Below are 26,972 nucleotides of genomic sequence, written 5' to 3' on the forward strand. Positions count from 1 at the left end.
GCCATGCTGCGGGGGCGTGGCCATGCTGCGGGGGCGGGGCCGGCGCGCGGAGTGACGTGCGTGGGGCGGGGCGGGGCGGGGCCGGCGGCGGAAGATGGCGCGGTGCGGGGCCGGGCTGTGCTGCTGCTGCTGCTGCGGCGAGCGGGAGAGCCGCACCCCCGAGGAGCTGGTACGGCCGCCGCCCCGCGCTCCCCCAGCCGCCCCCTGATCCCCCCGGGACTCCTGTGTGCTGCCGGAGACCCTCCACCCCGGGTCTCGGCCCGGCCCCACCCGGCTGTGGGCAGCGCTGAGGGCGGGCGGTGAGCAGTGCTGTGTGATGGGCCCGGCGCCTCAGGGCCCGTGTGGGCACCTCAGGTGCTGCTCCTAGCCCAGTCTCTCATGCGATGCCTGTCCCGGCCCCACGGCCCGTTCCCGCCCGGGCCTGGTGCTTCCCCGCCCGTCGGGAGCCCCGCCTGTCCCTACCCCGCGTTCTTTGTCTGGGCTTCGTTTCCCAGCCCGTGAAGCCATTGCCCCTGCAGCTGTAAGGGAGAGCGGTGCTGGCAGGGGCTCTCTCTGACTACAGCACTGCAGAGTGCACTCCTCAAAATCGTTGTCCTGTAACCTGTTGCTGTGAAGGAAATGGGATGTGGGTTAGGACTTTACTGTGGGAAGCTCCTGTATAGAAGTGATGTGTGTTCTGGCTGAGGGACAAGCTGTAAGGTAAGACCCTTTACCGTTATCACAAAGTGATGGTCTGGCAATCCACACTCTCAGTTTATAAGCAACAATGGTATAGGACTCATGTAATTTTGGCTTTGCTACCAGTGTTCATGAACAGCTGTAGATGCATTCGTTCCCTTCACGATTTTCCTTTCCTGCGTTTGTTTTGCAGACAATCCTAGGAGAAACTCATGAAGAGGAGGATGAGATCCTTCCACGCAAAGACTATGAGGTGGGGAATTAACTAATAGCAACCTGATACTAATGTGATGAGAACTGTAGACAGGTTTTGATCTGTTTGAGTTTGTAATGGGGCAGATACTCAGTGTTAGGTTGTGTTGGCATCAGCAGAAATTCCAAGAGCTGCTGTTCTTGCAAAGAACTGTTCCTCATCTTTGTGTGTGTCTGGGATAAGGCTCTGTGAGTAGGTTGAGTGTCTGCTCTCAAGTCAGACTCTTGTTGAGGAAGTTCATTTTCAGAGTCTGGTGCGTTTTCCCACTTCTTCAATGTGAGATTGACAGGCTCTGGTGGCCTTGTTTTCTGGTGACTGCAGAAAGCATCTGTAGCTACTTGGTCACAGTTGCCTTTCTGTTATCTGTGTTCTCCTGCTGGCTCACAGCAGATGTTCCCATGTGTCAGATTCTGCTGCTTACAGGAGTTTTTTGCTTTTTGCATCATTATATGGTGGCCCTGAAGTATTTAGAGTAGTTTCTGTCAGTGTGGGTGTCACCAGCCCAGCCTGTTACTGCTTGGCTTGAATAGGTGGAGATGTGGATAGAACTAGTGGAGTTTTGTGAGTGTGACTGGGAATCTATTGCTGTTAACTCCCTGCTGTGATAAACTGAAGGATTGATACTGTTCATGTGGAGAGGAGTTCCTAGCTAGTGTTCCTGTTGCAGTGAGAGGGTGAACATAAAGATCCAGTGTTATCCCCTGCACTGTCAAAGTGGAGACACTTAAAGAAGTCTAAAACTCTTTGTGACTAAAACTCAGTGTGACTTCTCTGACATAAAGATGTATAAATCAGTTGTGCTTCTGTTTGTTTCACTGTCTCTTTCAGTATGAGCAGTGAAGTTGTGTTCTGTTCTTTCACTTTGTGATTTTCAGGGTCTGAATGCTCTAAATACTTAAATTGTTTCCAGGAGTATTTTCTCCTACTATTGTTTGCAAAATCTATTGAGGGGGGATAGTAATGACTTCTGAAGTAGTCTGAGACAAGGTCTCCTAAACATAATTTTTTTCACAGCCTGTTGCAGCTGATTCTCCTAAATTGAGCTTTTGCCATTTCAGAGCTTGGATTATGATCGCTGTATCAATGACCCATACTTGGAAATCTTGGAGAGTATGGACAACAAGGTAGGACCTTGTTCTTTTGTAAGCTAAAATTGTGAAAATTGCCCAGAGGAATTGTGGATTGGGAGTGTTCTAAACCTTTTTGGATGTGGTCTCGACTATCCTGGAAAGTGAAGGTGTTCTGTCCATGGCGGGGGGGCGTGGAATGAAATGAGCTTTATGGTCCCTTCCAAGCCAGATCATTCTGTGATTCTAAATATGCTCCACTGCAGGAAGTGGAGCATATTTATGGTTTTTTTCTTCTTTATGACAGAAATTCTATCTGTTCTCCTGGTTTCTTTATTACACACACACACACACACAAAAAAAACCAAAACAAAAACCAAAACCAAAACAACAACAACAACAACAACAACAACAACAAAACAAAAAAAAAAAAAAAAAAAAAAAAAAAAAAAAAAAAAAAAAAAAAAAAAACACCTCCCCCTGGAGATTATAGCTCCCAGCATCTCTTGTGATCCTCAGGTTTAAAGTGAACAAGATGTTGAGTCTTTCAGTTTCCTATTTTCAATTTGCTGTTGTCAGAATCTTCTGTTGATTTATCCCTCTGGCTGTTGAGCTGTGGAGCCTAAACCCACAGTCCTAGGGTAACTAAACCAGAAAATCCCTGTTTCTCTGTTGCTCTTATTTTACTTATTTTTTTTTTTTAAATCCTCTTTCCAAACAGAAAGCCCAGAGATATGAAGCAGTGAAGTGGGTGCTGGTTTTTGCTATTGGAGTCTGTACAGGACTGGTAAGGATCATGCTGTTTGTGGAATGAAGAAAATTCAGGACACTAAGCAGGAATAATTTAGAAGTCAGTGGCTAAGGAGTAAAGAAGATTCTCTTTCATGGTGATGAGAGCTTAGTAGCTAGAGTTGTCTTTTGGGAATTAGAGTATGTTATAGACTATGTTTTAGGAAGCTTTTTTTTTTTTTTTCAGAACTTAGTGGGTTTTCTTTGTAAAGTAGTCTGGCAAATCCTTTAATTTTGCATACAGGAAAACTTGTGCAAAGCAAACAACTTAATAAAAAAGGATGACAGTTTACGGCTGAACTGTGAAAATTAGCCCAGCTGACTTTATGCCTCCATTAAATACCAGTTTTCTTCTGTAACCTTAAGCATGTTGAGGATGTTAAAAATGCTGCCAGATTAATACTTTAATGGGTAGTAATCAGATGCAGAAGTGCATCTCGTCAGGAATAATTCTAGGATGGATCTGTCCCAGTGAGAGAGAGGGAAGAAATCTGAGTTTCCAAAGCTGCTTTACTCTGAATGATGCTTCTTTTGTCTTCATCTTCTGTTCTCCCCTGTGTACATATTTCTGGTAGAACTAACTAGAGAGTGGTCTTCATTATTTGTATGTAGAAATTCCTGATGGCAGTTCTGTTTTCTTTTTCCCAGGTGGGTCTCTTTGTGGATTTCTTCGTGCGACTCTTTACCCAGCTCAAGTTTCAGGTGGTACAAAGCTGTATCTTTTACCTTGGGCCTTGCTGGACTCAAGTGACCTTTTCTTTTCTGTTCCTATGTTTTTCTCAAAACAGCTGACTCTCACAATTCTGCCACTGGGCATTTTGTTCATGATTAAGCAAGTTTTCAACTTGCTTATGTAATTCAGCCCTTGAAACCAAGAAGTGTGTCCAGTATCGGATAAATCAGCAGAGACTGAAGGAATGAGTTGTTTCCCTTCCTCATAATTCAGTGCTGAGTTCTGAAAAGGAAGCCTGGCTTCCTGACATGTTGTGTTAGTTGCTCTGGCTGGATTAGGAAGGCTCTTGATGCCAGTGGGATGCCCAGATATTACCAAGCGATTGTGTGTTGGTGTGGAGAATGCTATTTTCCTTGACCATCCCTGCAGCGGTGGAGGAATGCACCGAGAAAGGCTGCCTTGCACTGTCCTTATTGGAGCTGCTGGGGTTCAACCTGACCTTTGTTTTTCTTGCCAGTCTTATGGTCCTGATCCAAGTAAGACTCCAGTCTATTGCTGCTCCTTACACAACCTTCCTTCTCTCTGACACGGGTCCTTGATATGAAATACCCTTGCTAGAAGCACTGTCTGCCCCAAAACATCAAACTAGCTTCACAGTGCTATTTGATTTAGCTAAGCAGCATCTCTTGTTCCCATGCTCTCTGATAAGATGTTGTTGATCAGGTATGAAATCAGTGCACCATAGTGTCAGTGTTTCTTTCCCACAGCCTGTAGCAGCTGGGTCAGGAATTCCTGAAATTAAGTGCTACCTCAATGGAGTGAAGGTTCCCGGGGTTGTGCGTCTGAGGACAGTGGTGTGCAAAGCTACAGGAGTGCTCTTCAGTGTGGCAGGAGGTAAGGAGGGCTCTGTGTGTTGATCTTGTTGAGGGAAGGAGTCACTGAAGGGGGAAAAAATGCTTTCTCTGCTTACATAGGGCACAGAAGGCCCTGCCTTTCCAGTGAAATAATTTTGGTGATTTGGAGCAGAGTCGTGAGCCCTGAGTGCATTTATAGAGTAGACAATAAACAGAAGGATCAGGACTATCAGGGAAACAGGTGATTTTCTGAGTGGGCTAGTCAGATGTGACTCTTTGGGGCAGAATCCAAGAGAGAGACCTGAGAATGTTCCAGGACACATTGTCAGGAGCAACCTGAAGGCAGCAGGGCAGAATAACCTGGAGAGTTCAGAGTCCTTGTAACAGTTGTTTTTCAATGATTCCACCCACTTGGTGTGCAGAATGTGCAAGTCTTCACAGATTTGGGGTTGTCGAGGGAGCAGGAGGTCAGCACCTCCCTGTGAGGAGCTGCAGGCTCAGCATAGAGAGCTGTGCCATGGTGTGGGAATGGTGACCTGATCTCTTTTGGCTTTGTCAGTGAGGAAGAGTGGCAGTGGGGAAAGTGTGTTCCCTCATGGGCCCTGTTTTTGCAGGTCTTTTTGTCGGGAAGGAGGGTCCAATGATTCACAGTGGTGCTGTCGTGGGTGCAGGCTTGCCACAGGTTAGTGCTGGTCACACCACTCCTTTGTAAGGGCAAGTTTCCATCTACTGTGTTTCTAAATCTTTACTTTGTTTGTAGTTCCAGAGCATCTCTTTGAGGAAGATCCAATTTAATTTTCCTCATTTCCGCAGTGACAGGTACTGTACTCAGGATGTGGAGGAGGGGAGAGGAGGATGAATGAGCAGACTTCCTTGGGAGAAGGATGGTGGGCTGGGGTGAACCACTCAGCTGTTTTTATTAGTTTCATTCTAGAGTCCTGCAGTTCAATTCTGCAGCAAGACGACACTACAATGTCACTTTTCCAAGCTGCTCTGGTCTTCATGTTCATAGATGTTCTCTTGTGCTGCTCAGTAGATCTCTACCCATTTCAAACCTTTAACGTGGATGGTTGAAAGCTCATTTACTCACCCCTTATGATTAGGATATACTACAGAGAAGGCTAGTTCTCCTGAATGTGAGCAAATTCTTGCCCTGTCATCTCTATAATTCTTTCAAGTGAGGCTTTCAGGAATCCATGGTTTGGGATGGTTCTTCACAGGTGGTTGTGTAGTTGCCAGAATTCTGGTCTGTGTTTGTGCTCTACAGAAAGAGCACAATGCTGCAGCTTAATAAATAAATGGTGGTGTCTGCCATGGCCAGCTTTGCTCCCAACTCCTGAATCCCTGGGGTATATCCATAAATGGGGACAATCTCTTACTTTGCAGAACCTAAGCATCTCCAGAGCTCTAATTTGCTAAACTGAGGTTGTTTTTCTCTTCATTCAGGGATAAAAGGGATTTTGTATCTGCTGGAGCAGCTGCAGGGGTTGCAGCTGCCTTTGGAGCCCCAATTGGAGGCACTCTTTTTAGTTTGGAAGAAGGTTCCTCCTTCTGGAATCAGGGACTTACATGGAAAGTGGTGAGTGATGATTCTGACTCTTTGTGTGTATCTCTTCCTTGAGAAGAGGGCTCCCCTTGGTAGGACTTGTCCATGAGAGTGTTCAGATTATCCTCTTGCTTCCTGAGCTCCTTTGGCAGGAGAGAGGTTGTCTGCTCTATCAGTATTCCAGAACTACTACAGATCAAGGGCAGAGATGAGCCTTATATTATCTGGAACTGTGGGCAGCTCTAGGCAGCAGATTTAGTGTACCTGGGAGGGAGGGCTTTTGTGCCTGGGCTCTCTGCAGTTCGATCCCTTCCACAGTCAGTTCCTTTCCCCAGGCACAAGTCTCAAGGAAGGAAGAACTGACTGTGCCAATCTTAACTTTGGGAACCTTTGCTTTCCCTTTTTTTTTTTTTTTTTTTTTTTTTTTTGTCCTACTTCCGCAGCTTTTCTGTTCCATGGCTGCCACATTCACCCTAAATTTCTTCCGCTCTGGGATTCAGTTTGGAAGCTGGGGGTCTTTCCAGCTGCCTGGGCTGCTGAACTTCGGGGAGTTTAAGGTAAGATTTATTGTTATTTCCCCACTTTCCATTCTCTTCTTAGTCCCTGCTTCTGTCTTTTAGTTTGGAGTTTTCTTTTGACTTAATGGTTGTGTTTCAGTGGAAGGCACTTGATAGTTAGCTGCAATACATTGATACCCTCAGACAGAATTGTTCCCCTTTGGTCTTAGGTACTCAAAATCTCTGGCTGTGGAGACAAAAGTTTTGGTAGGAAATTACAGAAATTACTGTAATGCTCTTTTTTTTTTTTTTTTTGACACTTCTTCTGCACAGTGCTCTGAGTCTGATAAGAAATGCCACCTCTGGACAGCTGTGGACTTGGGCTTCTTCATTCTGATGGGGATTGTAGGAGGCCTCCTTGGAGCCACCTTTAACTGCCTCAACAAGAGACTTGCCAAGTACCGCATGCGCAATGTGCACCCCAAGCCAAAGCTGGTCAGGTATGTGTGCTCTATCGAGTCTGTACAGGGATCTCACTCCCAAAGCAAAAGCATCAATCTAGAAGACCTTGTGAGTAGGATTGGAGGAAATCTCAGACTGGTTATTTTAAAAATCACAAAATGAAGCCTCCATAGAACTTAAAAGTGACCACCAGAAACCAAATGTTACAGTTTCTGTAATTTTTTGATGACTTTGGTGGTACAAAGAGAATTGCATTCTCTCTTATAAGGGCAGTGGAGGGAGCTCTTTATTATAAAGGCTGCACAAACCTCCATGCAGGATTTTTTTGTGTTCTTATCCAAACTGATGTGGAAGGAATAGCTGATCTCACCTTTTAAAATCATGTTGGTTAATTAAATCCACAATATCTGTGCTATTTAGGGGGGGAACTTCTGTGTTATTCTGAAAGTGGCTGTTTGTTTGCTCTAGCTCCTAAACACAAACCCAAGTTTAAAAAGAAAAAGAATTTCAGCAGTTAGAAAAGAGATTGAGAGACTGTGCATCACCCTGCCCAGTCCTATCTACCCTTTTACCCTGTGAAGATGTACAGAACATTGTTTCCATGTGAACAGCCTCATTACTGGACCCTGGGGCTTTTCATATGTGCCTGCTGTGTGTTCTCTGGGCAGAAATAGCTTCTTTTTGGGGCAAGCAGTTAAAAAGGGGAGCTAAGGCAATCCCTGGGAACCAAGTCATAATTCAACTTGATTTGCAGTGTCCCTTGTTCTGATGCTAAGCTATGGTGACTGCTGCTTCTTGCAGAGCTGGAACTAGGTTACAGTGCTGAGCGTGGCTTCAGTGTGGGGTTTATGTTGTGTCTTTCAGAGTCTTGGAGAGCTTGCTTGTGTCACTGACCACCACTGTCATGGTCTTCGTGGCCTCCATGGTCCTGGGGGAATGCCGGCAGATGTCTCCCAGCAGGCACGGTGGCAATGACACCCTGAGCCTGCAGGTGAGGGATTCTTATGTGAAGATTATATTCCCTGTCATATTGTTCACCCTGCAGAGAAGCACAGGCATGTAATGAGCTTTTGACAACATGCAGTGTATAACAGAACTGCAGTGAGAGCATGTGGAGGATTGCAGGAGCTTTGGGTAATAATGAAATAATACATTGTGCTTTTGTATAAAGAAACTCAGGCTCAGCGTTAAGGAGCCCATTGATGTTGTAGGTCCCATCTCTGCTATTGATGTTTGGTCTGAACTTCCCAAAGCATAGCTAACAGAAGTATTATTCCCATTCTGCCTAAAAGCTAATATAGGAGACAGTGAATTTTAACCCTTTGTGTCTTTTGTGTCCTGCATTAGGATGTATCAGAGGATGTAAATGCAAGCATCAAAACTTTTTTTTGCCCAAATGAAACGTACAATGACATGGCCACACTCTTCTTCAACCCTCAGGAGTCAGCTATCCTGCAGCTCTTCCACCAGGACGGTGAGTAGTTAGGAGATTGTCTCATCCCATGCTTAAACTTCAGAGCTTCATCTTAGCTGGAGCAGCACCACAAGGCTAGGAGCATCTTCAGGCCTTCATGGCTCTGGAGGACTGCTAGTACAATTAGTAGGAGTCTCCTTGGTGGGAAGAAAGGCCTGCTTTTCCTCTCTTTTCACTTACTCATTGTCTGCATGTGTGTTTGGACTGGGAGACTCAGTAGCTGTTGTGAGATGAGCCTGCTGTGAGCTCAGGGGTAGAATGTGCAAGACTCTGTCTTGGACAGACCTGTGCCCCTTTAGTCATGATTCTTCTTGTGTTGCAGGTACTTTCAGCCCAGTCACCCTATCCCTGTTCTTCCTTCTCTATTTCTTACTCTCCTGCTGGACATATGGGATCTCTGTGCCCAGTGGTCTGTTTGTACCATCACTGCTTTGTGGGGCTGCCTTCGGACGCCTGGTCGCCAACCTCCTCAAAAGGTGCATCAAGTGTGCGTGTGAGGGATGTGCTGCAGGAGCTCTCAGGCAGGTTTTTCTAATCTGAGGTATCTGTGCTTTGCTCTAGTTACATTGGCCTGGATCACATCTACTCAGGAACCTTTGCACTGATTGGGGCAGCAGCATTCCTGGGAGGAGTGGTGCGCATGACGATCAGCCTGACTGTCATCCTCATCGAGTCCACCAACGAGATCTCCTATGGGCTCCCCATAATGATCACCCTCATGGTGAGTGCAGGGCCCCAGCTCTGGCTTTCTGCAGACTGCCTGAACATGGGCTGGCCCTCAATCTTTGTTACTTCCAGGCTGTCATAAGCCAAGAAGTCTTGCACTTGGAACAACAACTCAGTAGACTTTGTGTTTGCTATGCAGGTAGCCAAGTGGACAGGAGACTTTTTCAACAAAGGCATCTATGACATCCATGTGAACTTGCGAGGAGTGCCTCTTCTGGAGTGGGAAACCGAAGTGGAAATGGATAAGTAAGGCTGCTCCTCTTGGCCAGGCTGTGGGTTAGAGTTTGTGGTGGGGATTCTTGCTCAGAAATGCTTTAATGCAAGGAGATGATGCTTCATCTCCAACAAACCTGGTCGCTCTAAGGAGCAGCTGTGAAAGGAGTTGTGCACCAGGCCTGCTGCAGGAAAGAGATGCTGAAGCCCTTTCTGAGGGGGTGGATGGATAAAAATCTACAGGGTGGATTAGGGAGGTTCAGCAAGAACTTTGTGAAAATGTTCCATTAGACTTTGCTTCTTGTGGAATGTAATCTTTTTCCCACATGTGTCTTCCCAGTAGTGTTTAGAAACTTTATAATAAATCAGAATGTTCCACCTTTCCTCTAGTGCATCACTGATACAATGTTTTGTTATAAAAAAAATTAAAAATCAGGTGTGCCATCACTGCTGATACCACAGTGAAGGTGAGCACACAGCTAAAAGGACCTAGCAGAACGTAACTGCAGCAGACTCCTTCAGGACCTCGTTTAGGGACTGCTTTATTTTCGTGCTTGTTCACCACCAGCCTTCTGTCACTGACGTGATGCATGCAGCAATCTTGGATTTCTGTTCCTTCAGGCTACGAGCCAGTGACATCATGGAGCCCAACCTGACGTACGTGTACCCGCACACGCGGATCCAGTCCCTGGTGAGCATCCTGCGCACCACGGTCCATCACGCCTTCCCCGTGGTCACCGAGAACCGCGGTAACGAGAGGGAGTTCATGAAGGGAAATCAGCTCATCAGTAACAACATCAAATTCAAGGTAAAGAGTTGTTTGTTTGATAGGTTGAAGAGTGGAGAGCTTTGTTTTGAATACAGAATGGCCTTGCTTTAGTTGTTTAGGCTTTTGGGTAGAGTTCAGTTCAGAGAGAAGCACCTATTGCAATACAGAATTTTTAAGAACTCCCATTTCATTCCATTCTCTGGGAATGAAATGGTAGTGGCAAAGTTGAGAGGACAGAGTAATCTGTTCAACACAGACATGGAAACGTTTGGATTTGTTACTGAATTGCACAGTCCTATCGGCTATTTCAAGTCCTACAGCAGCAGTGGCTGATGAACACATTACATGGTGGCACAAAGCTATGATCTAGTAGCACATAGTCACTGTTGAATAACTGTTGACTTGCTTAGTGAGGATCTGAAAGTTGTTTGTTGTGTCCAGAAATCCAGCATCCTCACCCGAGCTGGAGAGCAGCGCAAGCGTAGCCAGTCCATGAAATCCTACCCATCGAGTGAGCTGCGTAACATGTGTGACGAGCACATAGCAACAGAGGAGCCTCCTGAGAAGGAGGATATGCTGCAGCAGATGCTAGAGAGAAGGTGAGGCCCTGGTAGGCACAAATGTATGGAAACAGGGTTTTTCCATATGTTGAGGTGTGTTGTAAAGAATGTTTTGTACAGTCTCTGTCATTCCATATGTCAGTGGGACAGTGCTGGTATCCGTGTTAAAGAAGTGGTTTGTCAGGGCTGAGGAACCAGTACTGTGGCTCACACTGTGACCAAGTCCCAGGCAAGTGGGTTGATTATGACCAACTTCTTACATTTCCTTCAAACACCTATACAGACATATTTCCTGGAGAGGGTAGAGTACCTGGGAAGATCTCTGTAGGAATTAATGTCCTCTTGTCTGCAAAAATGTGAGAGCTCTGGAGGGCTCACTTATCCCAGCTCATGACCTGGTGCCATGATACTGATCCCACCTTTCTGATAACTGGGCTGAGTCACCAGGCTTGCATTGCTGTTACTTCCAAGCAGAAGTCCAGCCTAGTAAATAATTTTCTAAGTCAGTGATTGCAGCTTTCATGAATGGCATCCTGACCCTGACATTGTGCCAGATGCTTCAGCTTTTATTAGAATCTGAGTAATTTGGCACTGAAAATTGCTTTAATATCAGGTGATTTAAAATTGAGTTAGGACACTGTCCTGTTCTCTTGCTTTGACCACTTAATGGCTTTTGACCCCTCTCTCCTTTTCTTTTTTTTTTTTTTTTTTTTTTTTTTTTTTTGAAGACTTGCTTGTCCTTAGCAAGAATCCCTGAAATGTTCAGGAGAAGGTTTCAAAGAGCTGAAACAGCTGCTCTTTTTTGAGTCGAGGTATATGAAGCTTGTAACACATGGTGTTAAATCCATCACAGGTACACTCCTTACCCCAGCCTGTACCCTGACCAGTCTCCCAGTGAGGAGTGGACCATGGAGGAACGTTTCAGACCCTTGACCTTCCATGGCTTGATCCTGCGCTCACAGCTGGTCACCCTCCTTGACCGGGGGGTTTGCTACTCCGAGAGCCAGTCGGTGAGTTTTCTTTTCAGGAACTGCAGCAGAGACATCCCTGCCCTCTCAGCTGAACAGGCTGGGAGCAGTATTTGTGGGCTGCCAAAAAGAATATATCTATTTTTACACTTGAAGGAATGCATGTGTATGCTTTAAAAGTTGCAGACAGGTAATGTGAATTCTCCCTTGCAGCTCTTAGAATAAAGGAAGTTGAAAATATCCCCAGGAAAAGGACAGGCATGGTTTAAAAGGTTTCAGAAGTAATCCAACACACCTGTTTGTTGCATAAAGATACAAATATATGATATGAATATATGACATAAAGATATGCAGAACTGGAGAACAGAGGGCAGATATTAAATGCAAATAGAGCACCTAGCAGTATATACTGTGTGTTTTACTGCTGTGTATTGAGATCTTAGCAGAGCAATGTCAGCTGTGTCACTGAGATCAGTGAGAGTATCTGAGGCCCAGCTCCCACAAGGCTGGTTTGCTGCTGCCCTCCAGTGTCGAGTGTAGATTTGTCAGAGGTTTGAGAGCAGGTCCATTCTCTGTCAGCTAAAGGCCTGCATAGGTTTGGTTAACAACACCTCTGCTGAAGGTGAATGTGTGGGTGTAGGAGGAGATTTGGGGAGCAATGAGGAGGCATGGTTTGCTGTGCTGCTTGCAGCCTCTGTGTTGTCTGGAATGGTGACACAGGGGTTCAGTGGGGTTTGTTTTAATTGCAGAGTGCAAGTCAGCCCCGTCTGTCCCACGCAGAGATGTCCGAGGATTATCCTCGCTATCCAGACATCCATGATCTGGACCTCACGTTGCTGAACCCTCGGATGATAGTGGTAAGACATGCACTGCAGTGTGACAGTGTCTCCTGATACATATTTACAACTGTTCAAAGCCTTTGAAAAACATTGAGAGCATGTTTAATACACTCTTTGGTGCAGTGACCAATATCCTGTGCTCCTCAAGCACTCACCTTCTCTGAATGTGGAAATCCCCTGATGAGGTAACTGTCCATTGGTTCTTTACCTCTAGAATAGGGCGTTGCCTGTCCAGTTTAACTTCTCAACAAACCAAACCAAAATAATGTCATATTTGTGCAGAAATAGAAGATAACCACAGTCAAACACTCCGTCCAGGCACCAGTGCATGGAGGACTTGTAGGAGTTGCTTGTTAGTGACTTCCAGAGACAGTGAAAATGCCTCTTGTAAATAACATGATTGTTTTTCTTTCTTAGGATGTCACCCCATACATGAACCCATCACCCTTTACTGTCTCTCCAAATACTCATGTGTCACAAGTCTTCAACCTGTTCAGGACAATGGGACTCAGGCATTTACCAGTTGTGAATGCAGTTGGAGAGGTGAGTCCTTGTCTTGTCTTAGCTGAGCAAGGAAGCCACAGTGTTTGTGCAACATTTTTCATCTTTGAGACAATTAAGGTCTCTTTTAACATCAAACGGAATTGCTTTAAAGAGATCAGAATGTGATTTTTTTTTTTAGGGCCCTGAAGGCTTGATTAGTGTGACTTTGTTGCCATGTTTTGTCTCCTAGCCTGCTTCCCCTTTACCTGCAAAGAGCAGGACGTGCATCTCTCCTGTCTCAGGTGTGCAGCCTGTAGAAGCTGCCCCATTTTTCTGTTGAGAGGCCTTGAGCTCATCAGAGGCCACTGATTTGCCTTTCCTTTCACAGCTTTATTCAAGGCCAAGAGCAAATTTCCTATATGTTGGGGCAAGAAGTTTTTTCTGTAGGAAGGGAGTTGTATTCTGTTCCTACTCACAGGAGCAGCAAATCAAAGGAGTGTTAAAATGGTTTGTGCTTGACTCACTGTCCTTGTCTCTTTGCTGTCTACAATGCTCAGGAACAGTCAGTAGATGTCAGCAACCTCCTATAACCACAATGAGAAACTGTGTCCCTTAAGCCTGACCTGGTCTGTGTGAGGCAGCACTGCTTTTTGTGCCTTGGAGTTCCCCACAGTTACTCTGCAGGGCCTGTGACTTGCAAACAAGATATGTATGGCTTGTTCCATTTTAGTACAAGATGCTCTTGCAATATAGAGAACAGCCTAGTTGTGAACTCTTTCTATGTGTAAAATCAGTGAGGTGTTTCATCAGCTGAAATGTGTTTGACTGCTTCCACAGTAGGCTGGGAGAGGGTCCCTTTTGTCACCTGCCAGTGTGCAGTCACCTCTTAGCTAGTCTTGACCATTTCTCTGGTTTGGCCTTTAGAGCTTCCTAGAATGTATCTGATAGGAGCTATCTGAAGTCATGCCATGTGGAATACCAGAATTGTCTTGAATGAAGCCCTAAAAGACATCTTTATTATTTCTAGCTGCAGTTTTTACTTTCCAAAGGATTTTACATCCTTAGCCATCTGACATGGAAAGGATTTCCCTTCCTAGGCAGGGGGTCCTGCTGGTGGCAGACACCACAGCAATGGTTACAGTGTTTGTTTGGGTGTAGTTAAATCAGCATTCCTGCCTGGAGAGTAAGTGTTGGGAGAGAGAGGGACTGTGTTTCTGTGAATTTCAACTTGAACCCACTCTAAGTCAACATTGGTTAAGAACTGCTTTCAGGTTTCCTCTTTTTTGGGGTGTTGAAAAGAACAACCACTTTATTATAGATGTCTCTTAGTGACACATCTCTGATACTGACTTGTCTGTTTTCTTCCTCTTTCCTTCCTGGTTAAGGTTGTTGGGATAATCACTCGGCACAACCTGACCCATGAATTCCTGCAGGCAAGACTGAGACAACACTATCAGACCATTTGATGCCCTGGCCCTCTGTCAGTGTGGCTTCCTCCCTCCTCCAAGCCTGCACACATGCTTGCGTTCTGCTTGGACACCACAAGGCCCAAGACCTGCCTTTAGGCTTCTCACGTGCATATCAAGCCTGGAGAACTGGAAAACATCTTGCAAGCCAGAGGAGCTGCCTGAGCCCAGAGCTGTTGATTGGCCTTAGGCACTTGGTTTGACAACTCTTGATCCAGGTGTTTCCTTCCCCTGTCCCCCAGTTATCTCCTTCCATCCGATGTTGTCCTGACCCTGCGTGTTCTGCCATTTTGTTTTGGGATTTTCTGAAGAGTTGGAAAAAAGAACCATTTCCCTCCACTGTGTCCTGGGCAAAGAACTGCAGCATCTTTCTTTTCCTCCTGTATGACTCCCTTTTCCTCTTCCTCCCTTGTTCCTGCAACTGTTGCCTTATTTGTGTGAGAAGGGGCTTGGTGTCACCACTGAGAGGAGATACTGAAGTTTGCAGATATTAGATAGCTGCTCTGGAGGATGGTTTCTTGCAAAAGCAGTATTTAAAAATGCAGCATTTTGGAAATACACCTGTCTTTGCAAGTGTTCCCCTTTGCCCATGTCTTTTCACTCTGGCTTCATTTGTTCTTAATTTCTCTCCTTCTTTCACGAGGAAATGTTTCTGCTGTGATGTTTTTGACAGCAGATGACTTTTGAGAGCAACTCAGATTGGGAGTTCAAAATGGTTACATTTTAGTTACTGTTCGGGTTTATAAATATTTAATAGTTTGCAAAGCATCTCAGAGAAGGAAGATCTCTTTCCTATTAGCTGTTACTATTATCTCCCTGTAAGAGACTTTTCTAAGATGCTTGGTGGCACTCCACTTTGACATTCCTGCATTTCTTGGCATTTGTAGGCACTTTGTCCTTGCACTGCTCAAACAGTGAGAGCCTGGGGCACCTTTCCAGCTGGAGACCAGGGAGCTCCACATCCTGAGAGCATGGAGAGGTTTTGCTTTCTGGAGACAAATAGAACTGATGGTCTCTGGGCTTGAATTATCTCTGTGTCATGAGAGGAGCTGCTGTACTTCAGGCTGCCATAAGGAGGGATACTTGGTGCTGGTGACTAAGGCAGGATCTCCTGCAGGTGATAAGTGGGGCTGTCTGTGCTCTAAAAATGCTTGGGATAATGTTTGCAACTGCAACAATCTTGTAAGGGTAAAATCAGCACTTGGGAACCAGTTGCAGCCAGTTCAGGGCTTTAGCAGGTACCATCCTGGCCAGCACCTGTATTGTTCAGCAGGCACCTGCCCTCCTGAGTTCTGTGTGCAGATAACCCTCAGTGGGAAGCCAGTGCTGTGCCTCAGGGACTGCAGAGCTGATTGGCTTGATAAAGCACAGGGCATTCTCTCAGCCAAGATACTGGGACAAGTTACATGGGGAATGTATTCCAGAAAAGCTTCTACACAGCCTCTGAGCCCTCCAGTTAACCTGTTGTCTGCCATAAGGACCTGGCTAGGTGGGAACTGGGACTGAAGAAAGGCAGACTTTGTTGATTTTCTGTATTTCCTTAGAGCATAGGAATTGGCATCACCTACTACTCTTGATTTGTGAGTTCTTTCCCTTTAGGTAGAGTAAGGCTGTTCTGTCTGGACAGTCTCTGCAGGTGTTGTCTAAAATGCCTGTGTTCCCTGAGCTCTGGTCTTACACGGAGCTATCCCAGGAAACTTCCAGCACCCATTTGCACTCCCTGAAGCTGGACTCTAGGTTTGGAATATGCTTATGTTAGGCTACTTTTCATTCAAAGGATTTGTGCTCCTGGGTAGTTAGGAATCACAGAAATCCTGTTTTTTGGGATTTCAAATCACTCATGTGGAATTGGGAATCCTGTACTGTTAGAGCACCTGTGCAGAATGTCTTGTGTCCCCATGACAAGGGCACCAGATGGTTCCCCATCTGAAGGCACCTTGCCTTCAGCCTGCTGGCAGCACTGTCTGCTCTGCCTGGGCGTCTTATTCAAATGTTTCAGCTGGAAAACACACCCTTTCATTCTTTCAGTAAAGAAGTTTTCAATGAGGATGGTGGGTGACCCTGTCAGCTGCTTTAAAGGGAAATCTCAGCATAGAGTTACTGTTCTGTAGCCTGCAGAAAAGGAATTTCAAGTTCAGCTGACATTTGGAGATGTAGCATTTCCCTTCTGATGAGGACTGCTGCCAAGGGGCGTGTGTTGAATCAGTCTTGTTCTCACACTTCAGTTACTTAATTCCTTTCTTACAACACACTTACTGCTTCTACCCTGGCTGTATTTGCTTAGTGATTTACCAAGAAACTTACTCTAACATAGGTGCCTGTAACAATTTAACAGAGCAACACTAAAGGAAAAATAACCCAGAACTTGGGTTAGTTCTGATGGCAAGGTTAGGGGCTTAGTCTGGGGCCTTCTCCCTTGCCTTGTGGTTTCCTGTGCAGCATTAATTATAAAGTTCTGAATTATTAATTACTGTGAACCATTCCAATGGTAGCAACTTACCTTTCCATTTGTTTGTTTTGTTGGGTTTTTTTGCACTGTTTTTTTGTTATGAAATGATGTAAGCTAATTCCATGGTGTGTGTATATAAATTGTATTTTTTTTTATATTTGTATGAATATATTTTTATTTGAACTATAGCACTTGGGAGGTATTCATGTAGTTGTAACATGTCTGAGAGTAAAATGTTTGTGTCTCCTTCAGCACTTTCAAGGCCTTTTGATGTTTCTAGTATTGTTTTATTTTTGCCCTTTATGATAATAAAACAAGTAGAACATGGTGACATCCAAGAGCATGATTTGAGGTAGCTGAGTAGTTGCTATTTGTGGGCTGTCTGGATCTAACATTTTGTACAGAAGGTGCTCTTAGGCCAGGCAGAGAGGAGTGGCTGTGATCCTTTAGGCTGTGACCACTGTAGCTCCACATTTTCACAACAGCTGTTTCAAAGGAGGGAATTGCCATGTTTGATAAGGAGCTAAATTGTGCACATTGTGCTGCTTTTCTTACCCGAAAACTCACCTGCCTGCCAGTAAGTTCATGAAAGAGGTTTAGACTACAGTGTGGCACCTCTTGTTTTACAGTTGTCTTCTCCAGGGTGTGAAAGATCTTAATTTCATCTTTAATGTTTATTTCGTTTGTGGCTATCTTTCCTGCTTTATCCTGCTGTCTGCCTTACAGAAAAGAATTTGTGACAATTTTTGAGCTTTCATCACATGCTTACTGGCTAAAAATATAAGTACAATCTCTGAGCATTGCAGAAATATCTGACCCACAAATCTCACTGCCTTTCCATGTTTCTGTACATCAGGGGACTGTGTTGTGAGCTCTCTAACACAGAGTTAGCCAGCAGCTTGTGTGGCTCCTGCCCTCTGCCTCTCCCTTGGTGGGTTTGTAATGCCAGGGAAAGCCTGAGACAGGTACAACCATCTCTTAGGGAGAATGGCAGAAAATCTGGTTTGAGGAGCTAAAGAAGGGCCACAGCAGTCTTAACTAAGCAAGGAATAGGGAGAATACCCCAGCAGGGGTAGGAAGGAGTCATCAGGAGAAAGGACTGGGGGAGCTTTTCTTCAGCTCTGTGCTGCCTTTGGTCATAAATGTGTCATAAATTCCCGTAGGAGAGAATGGGAGAGGTTTATAGACTTGTTGAATCCAACCATGTGTCACTGTCCCTGTAACAGCACACTGGGGCTCTGGCAGAAAAAAATTACTGTTCAGTGAGATTATTATTATTATTTTAATTTTTGCTTTGCCAGCAGGATACAAGCTGCCTCTTCAGTGTGTGTGCATTCCCATACAGACATGTGTATCCCCAGCATGCACTGGAAGGAACAGGGCATGCCTGCCCAGAGCTTTGGCTTTTGCAGGGGTGTAAGGACAGAGTGGAGCTGCTCTTCTTGTCCAGGGTGCTGAAGGGCTTTTCAGCAGGGTGGGATACACTCAGTCTCCTCTGCATCCACTGTTCAAATGCAGTGTCTGAAAAGGCTTCCTGGGAGCTGGGATGAGATGTCAGTGACATCCCTGCTGTCTAGGAAGGGAGAGGAGACAGTCAGTGAGGTTTAGATGTTGAGATCACAGTTTAAAAGTGAGTAGCATGTCCCTTTTTCAAAGCTGTTTCAACTGCTGTATGGGCTATGTATGGTTTAGCACACATCTTACCGATCCTTTAAGCATTTTGGAGCAGAGACTGGTATATATGGAACCCATATATACCAGTTTCAGTAGAAAACAATGTTGTGCTGAAAACTCATGGCTAACAGATAAGACATGACAACCTTGAGAGCTTTGTTGACTCCCCTAGCAACTCTTTGATGCCCATACTAGAGAACATCTCTCTGGGATGGCCAAATTAACACACCAGTTTTATCTTTCTTTTCTATCCTCCCAATTCCCAGCATACCAGGCCTGACTCCAGCTGCCTTCCCACCATCTGTTTTCATAAACTTCTCCCCACTCTGCTCTTTATGTACAGGATTGTGCTGGTTTTCTGAAGAGAGCAGTCAGGAGATGGTAATAGATGGGGAAAATCTTACAAATCTTCCTTCCTTCCCACATAAAAGTGTGGGACACACTTATCAAGCTGATGTCAATCAGCAAAGGCCTTTGGGGGCCAAGATTCAGGGGAAGTAAATCAAGCAAGCTGGCTGCAGCCAGACTGGGATGTGAACTGGCACAGCTCCACGTCCCCCTGCAGCAGTGGAGGGTGTGTGCCCTGTACTTCACACATCATTTCTTAGAGAAACCAAGCAGTGCTGACAGCTCCTCTTGGCATTCTTTCCTGCCAGCTTGGATTTCAGTGGAAGCATTTTGTTTAGTGGGAAGCTGGATAAGGATAATGCAGTGTCTGAGGAGCAAAGAAATCATCAAATATAATTTGCAAATATACCCCATGTCAAGCAGAGCCCTATTCCAAACAAGGCTCATGCCTTACAGAGTGGATGGAGCACGCTGGTGGAGTTACTGTGTTTCAGAGTCTAAAGGAAAGCAAGCTGCTGAATTATGACTGCCAATCATGGGTACTGCCAAACACTGTTAGGAAGTTAGAATGAAGCCTGGCAGGGCAGGAGGTGGCAAATGTCATTATAGCTGTGTGGAGAGTGTTAGCCTGGTCCTTCCCTGGTCCCACTGGGATATTTCTTCATTTACATGATGGCTGTTCCCAGGATTGTTCCCTGCTCTCTCTGATCCAGCTCTCACAGCAACAGTGGCAGCTTTTTTTCATCCTTGGGGGTGATGTTCTTTGCCTGTAGAGCTGGTCAGTGTTGAGTTTCTCCCATTCAGCTTTTCCCAGTGCTTACTGCTGAGTGCAGCACTATTCTGACCTGGCTGTGAGATTTCCCTGAGGGTGCTTTACAGCTCAGTCTATCTATGGGAGTAGCAGTAAAAATCCAGTCAGAGGTGCTTTTTTCCTCGATTGCTTACCTTCAGTTAGGTTCTCCCAGACCTCAGGGTCTATTAATATACTGTCTGCAAGCCACTACAGACTTGTTCCACCAGGAACTGGCTTGCTGCTAATACTGGACCCACCTGGCTTTAGGTCAGGCAGCATTGCCTCTTCTTGCCATTTTTAGCACATTCCACTGAACTAATCAGTGTTTTGTGCCTTGAGGGGCTGACAGGGAGGGACAATTTACAGTGTCTGTGGAAGTTGTGCTTGACTGGGTAAAATTCAGCTCTAGCAAGGGCTATTGTTAGAGTGCATAAATTGTTTTTACTTTCAGCAGCACAGGAGAAGTCAGGCTGTTGCCCATAGCTGGTGTAGAGGGATCCACCTGCATGTTCCCAATGGGTGTATTTGGAAAGCCTTTTTAGAAGACAAAGCCCTATTGTCCCCACAAGGGCTCCCCAAAGGGTGACTTCACACTCCCTTGATCTATGAAATTGAATAAATGCAAAGCTACTGTAGCTTTCACTACAGAGGTGTCCCATGGATGCTGCTGGAAATTTATTCTTCTTGTCAGGGAAACCTGTGTGGACACCATTCCACAAAGTATTTTATCTGTAACTGGTGCTGCTGGAAGGAGTGGATTTGTCTGTGGCTTCCTGTTGGAGTGTACAAAATCATTCCCTCAGATTGGACTTCTGCCCTTCTTCCCTAGGAGAGAATCACAAGGCCCAGTGTGGAGAGGAGCACACAGACCTTCTTGGAGGTCGTGTCAGCAGTGCAGGGAGTGACTGTGAGGGTGGCTTGTCAGAAATGTGATGTGTGACATGAGCCCTATTCGAGTGTTGCAGCAGCCATTGCTGTGACTGGCCCTGTGCAGGAGGAGTGTGCACTTGAATTTACCCTTTCCCTGGAGCTGTGGTCCCTGAGAGCTGTTGTCAGCAGTTCTGGAACACCTGCCTTCCATACCTTATCCTCACCTGCTAGAATTTCTGTCCTCATATGCATTTGCACAAGCAAAGTCAGAATTGGATTGTCCCAGCTGAGTCTATCCTGGTGCTGCCTTCTTAAGCCCTGAACAAGCTTCTCAGGGCACTCAGGTACATGGGAATGAGACTGGGAATTCACTGAGATTCTGGGAATGAGACTCATGAGGTGCTCAAAATAACACAGTTCCTAGCAGTACGTGCAGTCAATCACAGGACAGTTGTGTTGAGCTGGGCTTGATGCCATTGCCAGGGCTCACATGGGGATCTGTCTTGGTTTGAAAAGAAAGGTTCCTGCTAAGGAAGGCAAGAGCCTCCCCTGAAATGGAAAATGTAAACCCCCTCCCTCTGAATTATAAATTTTAAATTAAGCAGGAGTCTCCCTTGAAATGGAAAATGTAAACCCCCCTCCCACTGTATTATTACATTTTTTAAATTAAGGAACTCTCAGGCGAAGATAGGGAATAGGAATAATAGTTCTTTACTAGGAAAATTAAAATAAAAACACAGTAGTACAAAAGAAACCACTGACAGAGTCAGAATGCAACCTGACACCCTTTTGGTCAGTGTGTTGGTAGTAGTCCACTTTTGTTCATCTTAAAATGTGAATCTCACAGAGGTGTATTCAGCTCTTTAATTGGTTTAACCAGGTGTCAATATTCAAACTAGCCATTGATTGGTTTGTCAGGCATGGAGGAAACTGCTAGCAGCTTCTCCTAGAAAAATAATTTTCGTGGTGGCTTCTTCCCTCCTCACCTAATGTCAATTAATGCAACTAGCACAGGTCCTGTGGTGGTGTAGATGGGTCTGGTCTTCCTCTGGAAATCCAGGGAAAAGGCTGCTTTGGTGTTCCAAATATCAGATTTTTGTCTAGGTAGGGATGCTTGGCTGCCCCCCCTGGGTGGAGCATCTCCCAGTGGGATGATATAATTTTATCACTCATGCAGTGAGACTCAGTGACCCATTAACAGAAGATTTCCCCCTGGACGGAGGATGGGTTGTGGAAGATATAAAGAAAACTGCCCCACCTGGTTTTAACAGCTGACCCAATAACAGAGGAAAATGCCCTCCCACCCCAGAATTATGAGGGATGAGTCATGGAAGAGATAAAGAACACTGCTCCACCTGGTTTCAGCAGATGGTGATAGAATACATAGTTCTGGTTCCATCTTGCATCGCAACCTAAGACAGGATCCAAGCTCTTTGTTCCTTAGGAGGCTGACTGAATGTGGTTTTGGCAATATTACCTTCTTTGGTGGGGTGCTAGAATATGTTTTGGGTCAAATTCAGCTCCTAGGAGTGAAATCTAGCAACTAAGTTTAAATGAACTTTAATCAGACTTCCAGTGTTCCCATTAGCCTTGTTAGAACATCTTTGCAAGGCGCCATTCCCAGAAAGTGATAAATGTTTTGTACAAGCTGCTGGGTAGTTGAGTGATCCCACCTGTCCTCTCATGAGGAATATCATGATAATATTCAAATCCTTTGAGGATTCTTCAATAAATTCTGGGAATCAGCATCTCAGCCACGTGCAGAGTGAGACAAGACACAGTTAAGGATGTATCTTTCTGTTGATGCTCGTAACCTTTATTTGGCCACTGCTAGAAAGCATATACAATGAATTCCCTTGCCTCCCTCTGGTTATCGTGAAACTTGTGGAGTGTTATGATTTTATTTCTTTCTTTTCATGTAACTTTTGCTTACATGAGGCATTTATGGTAGTTCCCATGACTGAATAATCTAAACTAGCAAAACGACTCTCTTATTACTGGAACCCTGTCTATAGAAGGACTTATGGTCTTTCAATGTTAATCAAGTTGGTTTTTTTTTTTCCTGCTAACCTGTTAGTATTTCTTACTGCAAAGGAAAAGCTCTAGCCAAAAACTCATTTTCATTTTTACCAAGTTCATGCTTTCTCTGTCTCATGTAAGTCAGATCCAGGCTTGTGGGTACCAGAATATCAAGAAAACTTAAGATTTTTGACTTTAGGCAAATACAAGAAAATACAATGCAACAGACAGGAGAGAGATCCAGCACAGATGTCTAATGTGTTAGTTTTATTTAAAGATGGTCTGTCAGTGCTAGCGTAAGAAATGTTCTTTTAAAAAAACATCAAATAAATAAATAAATAAATAAATAAAAATAGGAATAACTTTCTGTTGAGGAGCTTTAGAAAACATCTGGCTTTCATCTTGGGAGGAAGGGGTACTGTAAAGCATTCTTCAGAGCAGGGGATAGGGAGGTTGATCCTAATTTCTCCGGGAACCTGCAAACCAAACATGAAATAAATGTTACTAGAATCTGTTTTGGTCTTGGTACCTGTCACTATTTTCAGCAGTGCTTTTGAAAAATCAATGCTAGCTTAAATACTAGGCTCAAATTAATTCCATTCTCAAAATGTGTCCTCTTGAAGACTTAAATAAGAAGCTGCTCTTTCCCTGTCCCATAGACATGGTTTGTGCTATTCAGTGGAATGGCTCAGGACTCACCATTGCAGCCCATCCCGCTCAGGGAGCCGATCCGATCAATCCTCCTCCCAAAACAGCCAGAATCTCTCATCATCCTGGGCATCTGCAGCCCCCTCAGTCTCTTGAGGAAGGGGTCCCTGTAGGACAGAGGGGTGTTGGGTGCAAGCCTGGGTTCAGCCTTCTGGTTGTCACTGTCATCGACGAGCTCTGACAGGATCTCCTCCTGGGTTTTGGGTTCTTGCAGGTCAGGATTGGTCTCCAGGGCTTCCATCATTGCAATCTTATCCTCCAGTCTCTCCAGCAGAGCCTATAAGAGAAGGATAAAATTAATGAAACTCCTTGTTTTGTGGTCATTAGCTAACTCTTGCAGTAATTCTGTTCTGCATTCATTGATGGTCCCATAGCCCAGCCTAGGGAGACTGACAGGTTGGATCCCAGCCTTACTGGTGGTTGTTGGGTTCTGTCCTCTGCATTATATCCTTGTTCACAGTAATCCCATCTATGGGAAGATACAGCTTCACCTTGTGAATGGAATGAAGCTGCTTGCCCCCATGTCTATCTTACTGGCAAGGTTAGAAGACATCTTAGCAAAGAAGAAAATGCAAGATGTGGGTTGCACAGGGAGATACCACTCAGCCCACTGGTGGTACACAGTCTGAGAGAACCTCCAGCCACACAGCCCCCTCCATGTTCTCAGAAGGTGCTTTGTCACCCTTGACTATTTCAATGGACATCACTTGGAGAAGCTCTTGGTGTTTTCACTCATCTCTGCCCCAGGAATTACAGGATTGCTACTCCTTAAAGTAACTGAAAATACCTGTATGGTAAATTCATGCCTGTTTTGTGATTGCTTCCTGGGTACCCTCTTTGTCATTGGTAAAGCTTTGTGTAACTGGGGTCAGATAACCTCCTCAAGGGCAGCCTAACCAATTTGAGGAATGTAATTGCCCATCTCTAGAATATGAATAGAGCGGGATGAGCCTTATGGCTTGCCTGACAGTGAGTGCATTTGGAAGCCACTCTTCCTGGCTACAGGAAACAGTCCAGATTCAACTTATCTTCAATTGTCCATATCAGCTCAGGGAGTTTGTTCTTAGGGCCTGAGAACAGCTTTGAGAAGCTGGTCACTGGTGCCAGCCCAAGGAAAGGTTTGAGCTTTCAGGTCCCATCAGTCTCAAGCTTGTACTGTGCTGTACCAATGGATTTTCTCTATTATTTGTTAATATTCTTAGCTGGTAATTTTATAGCTCTGGAAGCTTTTCTGGATGAACCACACTAAATGATTTTGTTATTCCTCTAGTAATATTTCTAAAAGTTTGTCTTTGAGTGCTCCACTTTGCCTCCTCATCTCTCATCCATACACAACTTCAAATTCACAAAGGTAGAGCCATATGGCTGTCCTGCAGAGCAGGGATAGACATGCAGACAGCAGGATAGACAAGACCCTACCTCAAAGGTTTCTATTTGTTCTTATGGTACTAGTATGATGATTTTTTCCTTCCCTGGAACTTTGTTCTCAGGAGGATTTAGAAAAAGAACTGAAACACCAAAGCAGACATCCTACAACATCACAGTTTTGGTTCCCACTACTGCCCAGGAGCTGGGGTGAACCCAACATAGAAGAATATTACCCTACAGAGCTTCTCTGAACCCCTTTGAAGAGCTGAGGCTTTGTCCCCTGGCATGTGATGGCTGATGTGGTTATTGTGGTCCAGTCATGCAAAAGGAAGGCAAAGAACCACCTTACACTCTGCTAAGCACCCCAAAAACCTTGCAAAATGAGAGTCCTTACCTCCATGCTGGCTAGTTCTTTGGCAGGGCTGAGGCTGTAGATGGGGTTGGCTCTGCTGGACTGGAGCTGGATGAGCAGCAGCAAGAGGAAGCCATAGAAAAATGAGCCTTTAGTGTCCATGGCGCTGACTTCGTTGGGAGTAGGGAAGTTCAAGCTGTTCTTTCTGAGATGTCCCTTCAAGTCTCTCTCTTCCTCGTCCTGTTGTCTCTCTTCTGAAGCTTGTCTTTTATACTCTTTGGATGATCCCTGCTTCCTAGGTTATCAGTAGGTTTATCTTGGGCACATTCCAGTCCCACTGTAGGCATGCAGCTCTGTCAAGGGAAGATTCCCTTTATTAGCTGTCATTAGGCAGCAGCTGCTGTTGCTGAGGAATGTATGTCACAAGTCAGTGATTTCATGTCACTCTCCCTCCTCTTGATACCAGGCGCTGTGATTACATAGTCCAGTTGGAAATTCTTAGCAATTCTCTTTCAAGAGACCCCTATGGTCAGATTTACAGAGATGGGAAACAATCACCAAACTGCTCTAAATTTTGCTCAGTCAGAAGATTTCCATGAGGAAATTGCCTTTTACAGAAGATACAACAGGCTTTCAGATGAGTATTTGGTGAAGAGTCAAGAATGAAGATAAATCGACTTTCAGGACACCTAAAGCATTGTGCATGTTTTCCTTCTATATATGGAATATGTGCGGCCACCGCATACCACAGAGCATGCTGAAAATCCCAGATTTGGGCCACTTCTCTTTTCCCATTGCTGCTGAGGTGATATCAGACTGAGACTTTGCATTTGTGTGTTCCCAACAACAGCAGCACCTCGATCTGCCCCTCGATGCAGACTGACTGTGGGGAGAGGGAAAACCTCCAGCCCTCTGCGACAACCGGCTTCGGCACCGCTGGAAAATGTTAATGTTTATTAACAGCCAAACGTTTAAATAATGGGATTTCACTGATGGTAAGGCTTGACCCTGCATCAATAAAGTTTAAAGAACAGGCAGCCAGATTCAGCAATAATCTGCTTTCGGTTGTACAAGAAAGAATCTTTTTCGATGAGAACTTAAATAGAGATGGCTCTTGGTTTATTCAGAAAGGAATCAGAGTCTGTCCCAAAGAAAGAATTTGTGTGTATGTGTGTTTTGAGAGGAGTTAAAACACAATCTTTAATTTAATATATTAAAAACAAAAAGTGTTTATTTCTTTAAGTTCTGAATGTCTTAAAATTAGCTAGAAATTGCCTATTCTTAAATAAGAAATTACAAAAGTACAGAAATGCTTCAAATTGCTCTTCAATTGGTGTCTTTGTGAATATAGTATAATTAAAAATGAATCTTTTTACAAAAATACAAGAAACTTCTAAATCATGAAGCAATGGCCCTTTTTTTTGCATTTTTCTGGTATTTCTTGTTATTTTAAATTGAAAAAACAAATGTATGAGTAAGTTGCATGCCAGTCTAGTAATAATTTGTTGACTCTTCATATGAACATAGATCTTGAAATAATCTCCTGAGTACACTTTCAAAGTAATAATAGAATTATAAAGTATTTCCCTTGTCTTAAATGTCTTAACATGGTGTTTATGTACAAACATGTGCACGTACAGTTCACATGATCAGCTACCAAAATTACACCAGAAAGGACATTCTCAAGGTTGTGAAGTCACACTCCAATGCTACTTTTTCCTAATATAGCCCCAAGTCAGCCCAACTCTGTGTATGTTCTGATGAAGCCCTTTGTTATAAGAGCTTTCTATTTTTCCTCAATGCTTTTATTTTTTCAAACATGGAGGCAATACTAGTTATTATTATTATTATTATTATTATTATTATTATTATTACTATTATTACTGTGTGTGCTCCAACACTTATTTTGTGCTTTTAAAAAACAACTAAGATCCTGATAGCTTTTTTTTTTTTTTAATTAACACTCTATACTGCAGTGTCTGTCTAATTCATTAATTAGTTACAAACATTCTGTTCCTGCTGCTCTTGGTGTGTGTGTTTGTTTGTTTGTTTGTTTGTTTGTGCCAAGGTGTTA

At 44.5% G+C, this 26,972-nt stretch overlaps 2 protein-coding genes across 2 annotated transcripts; one reads left to right on the forward strand and one right to left on the reverse strand.

The window, feature by feature from the left end:
- The first annotated feature begins 87 nt into the window (after positions 1-87).
- Positions 88-17,182, forward strand: CLCN6 (chloride voltage-gated channel 6). Its single transcript, XM_083876682.1, has 23 exons — positions 88-169; positions 872-931; positions 1,990-2,055; positions 2,720-2,785; positions 3,436-3,502; positions 3,890-3,996; positions 4,228-4,354; positions 4,929-4,996; positions 5,075-5,133; positions 5,761-5,893; positions 6,304-6,417; positions 6,691-6,857; positions 7,684-7,810; positions 8,167-8,293; positions 8,616-8,769; positions 8,855-9,014; positions 9,159-9,265; positions 9,854-10,040; positions 10,443-10,600; positions 11,415-11,571; positions 12,279-12,386; positions 12,786-12,911; positions 14,237-17,182. The coding sequence occupies exons 1-23, from the start codon at positions 95-97 to the stop codon at positions 14,315-14,317; spliced, it is 2,601 nt and encodes an 866-aa protein (XP_083732808.1). The 5' UTR covers positions 88-94; the 3' UTR covers positions 14,318-17,182.
- Positions 17,183-22,219: 5,037 nt separating this feature from the next.
- Positions 22,220-26,624, reverse strand: NPPA (natriuretic peptide A). Its single transcript, XM_083877032.1, has 2 exons — positions 24,941-26,624; positions 22,220-23,455 (listed from the first exon to the last, which is right to left on the reverse strand). The coding sequence occupies exons 1-2, from the start codon at positions 25,058-25,060 to the stop codon at positions 23,159-23,161; spliced, it is 417 nt and encodes a 138-aa protein (XP_083733158.1). The 5' UTR covers positions 25,061-26,624; the 3' UTR covers positions 22,220-23,158.
- Positions 26,625-26,972: the final 348 nt, after the last annotated feature.

The sequence above is a fragment of the Zosterops lateralis genome (assembly GCF_965231275.1).
Source record: "Zosterops lateralis genome assembly, chromosome: 22".
Taxonomy (NCBI): domain Eukaryota; kingdom Metazoa; phylum Chordata; class Aves; order Passeriformes; family Zosteropidae; genus Zosterops; species Zosterops lateralis.

What these genes read in the sequence shown, in the direction of transcription:
- CLCN6 (XM_083876682.1), top strand. Translation starts at nt 95, where the DNA reads ATGGCGCGGTGCGGGGCCGGGCTGTGCTGCTGCTGCTGCTGCGGCGAG. An exon ending in ACCGAAGTGGAAATGGATAA is followed by an intron (nt 9,266 to 9,853) that starts GTAAGGCTGCTC and finishes CTGTTCCTTCAG; the next exon opens with GCTACGAGCCAGTGACATCA. An exon ending in TGAACCCTCGGATGATAGTG is followed by an intron (nt 12,387 to 12,785) that starts GTAAGACATGCA and finishes TTTCTTTCTTAG; the next exon opens with GATGTCACCCCATACATGAA.
- NPPA (XM_083877032.1), bottom strand. Translation starts at nt 25,060, where the DNA reads ATGGACACTAAAGGCTCATTTTTCTATGGCTTCCTCTTGCTGCTGCTC. An exon ending in AAGAACTAGCCAGCATGGAG is followed by an intron (nt 23,456 to 24,940) that starts GTAAGGACTCTC and finishes CTTCTCTTATAG; the next exon opens with GCTCTGCTGGAGAGACTGGA.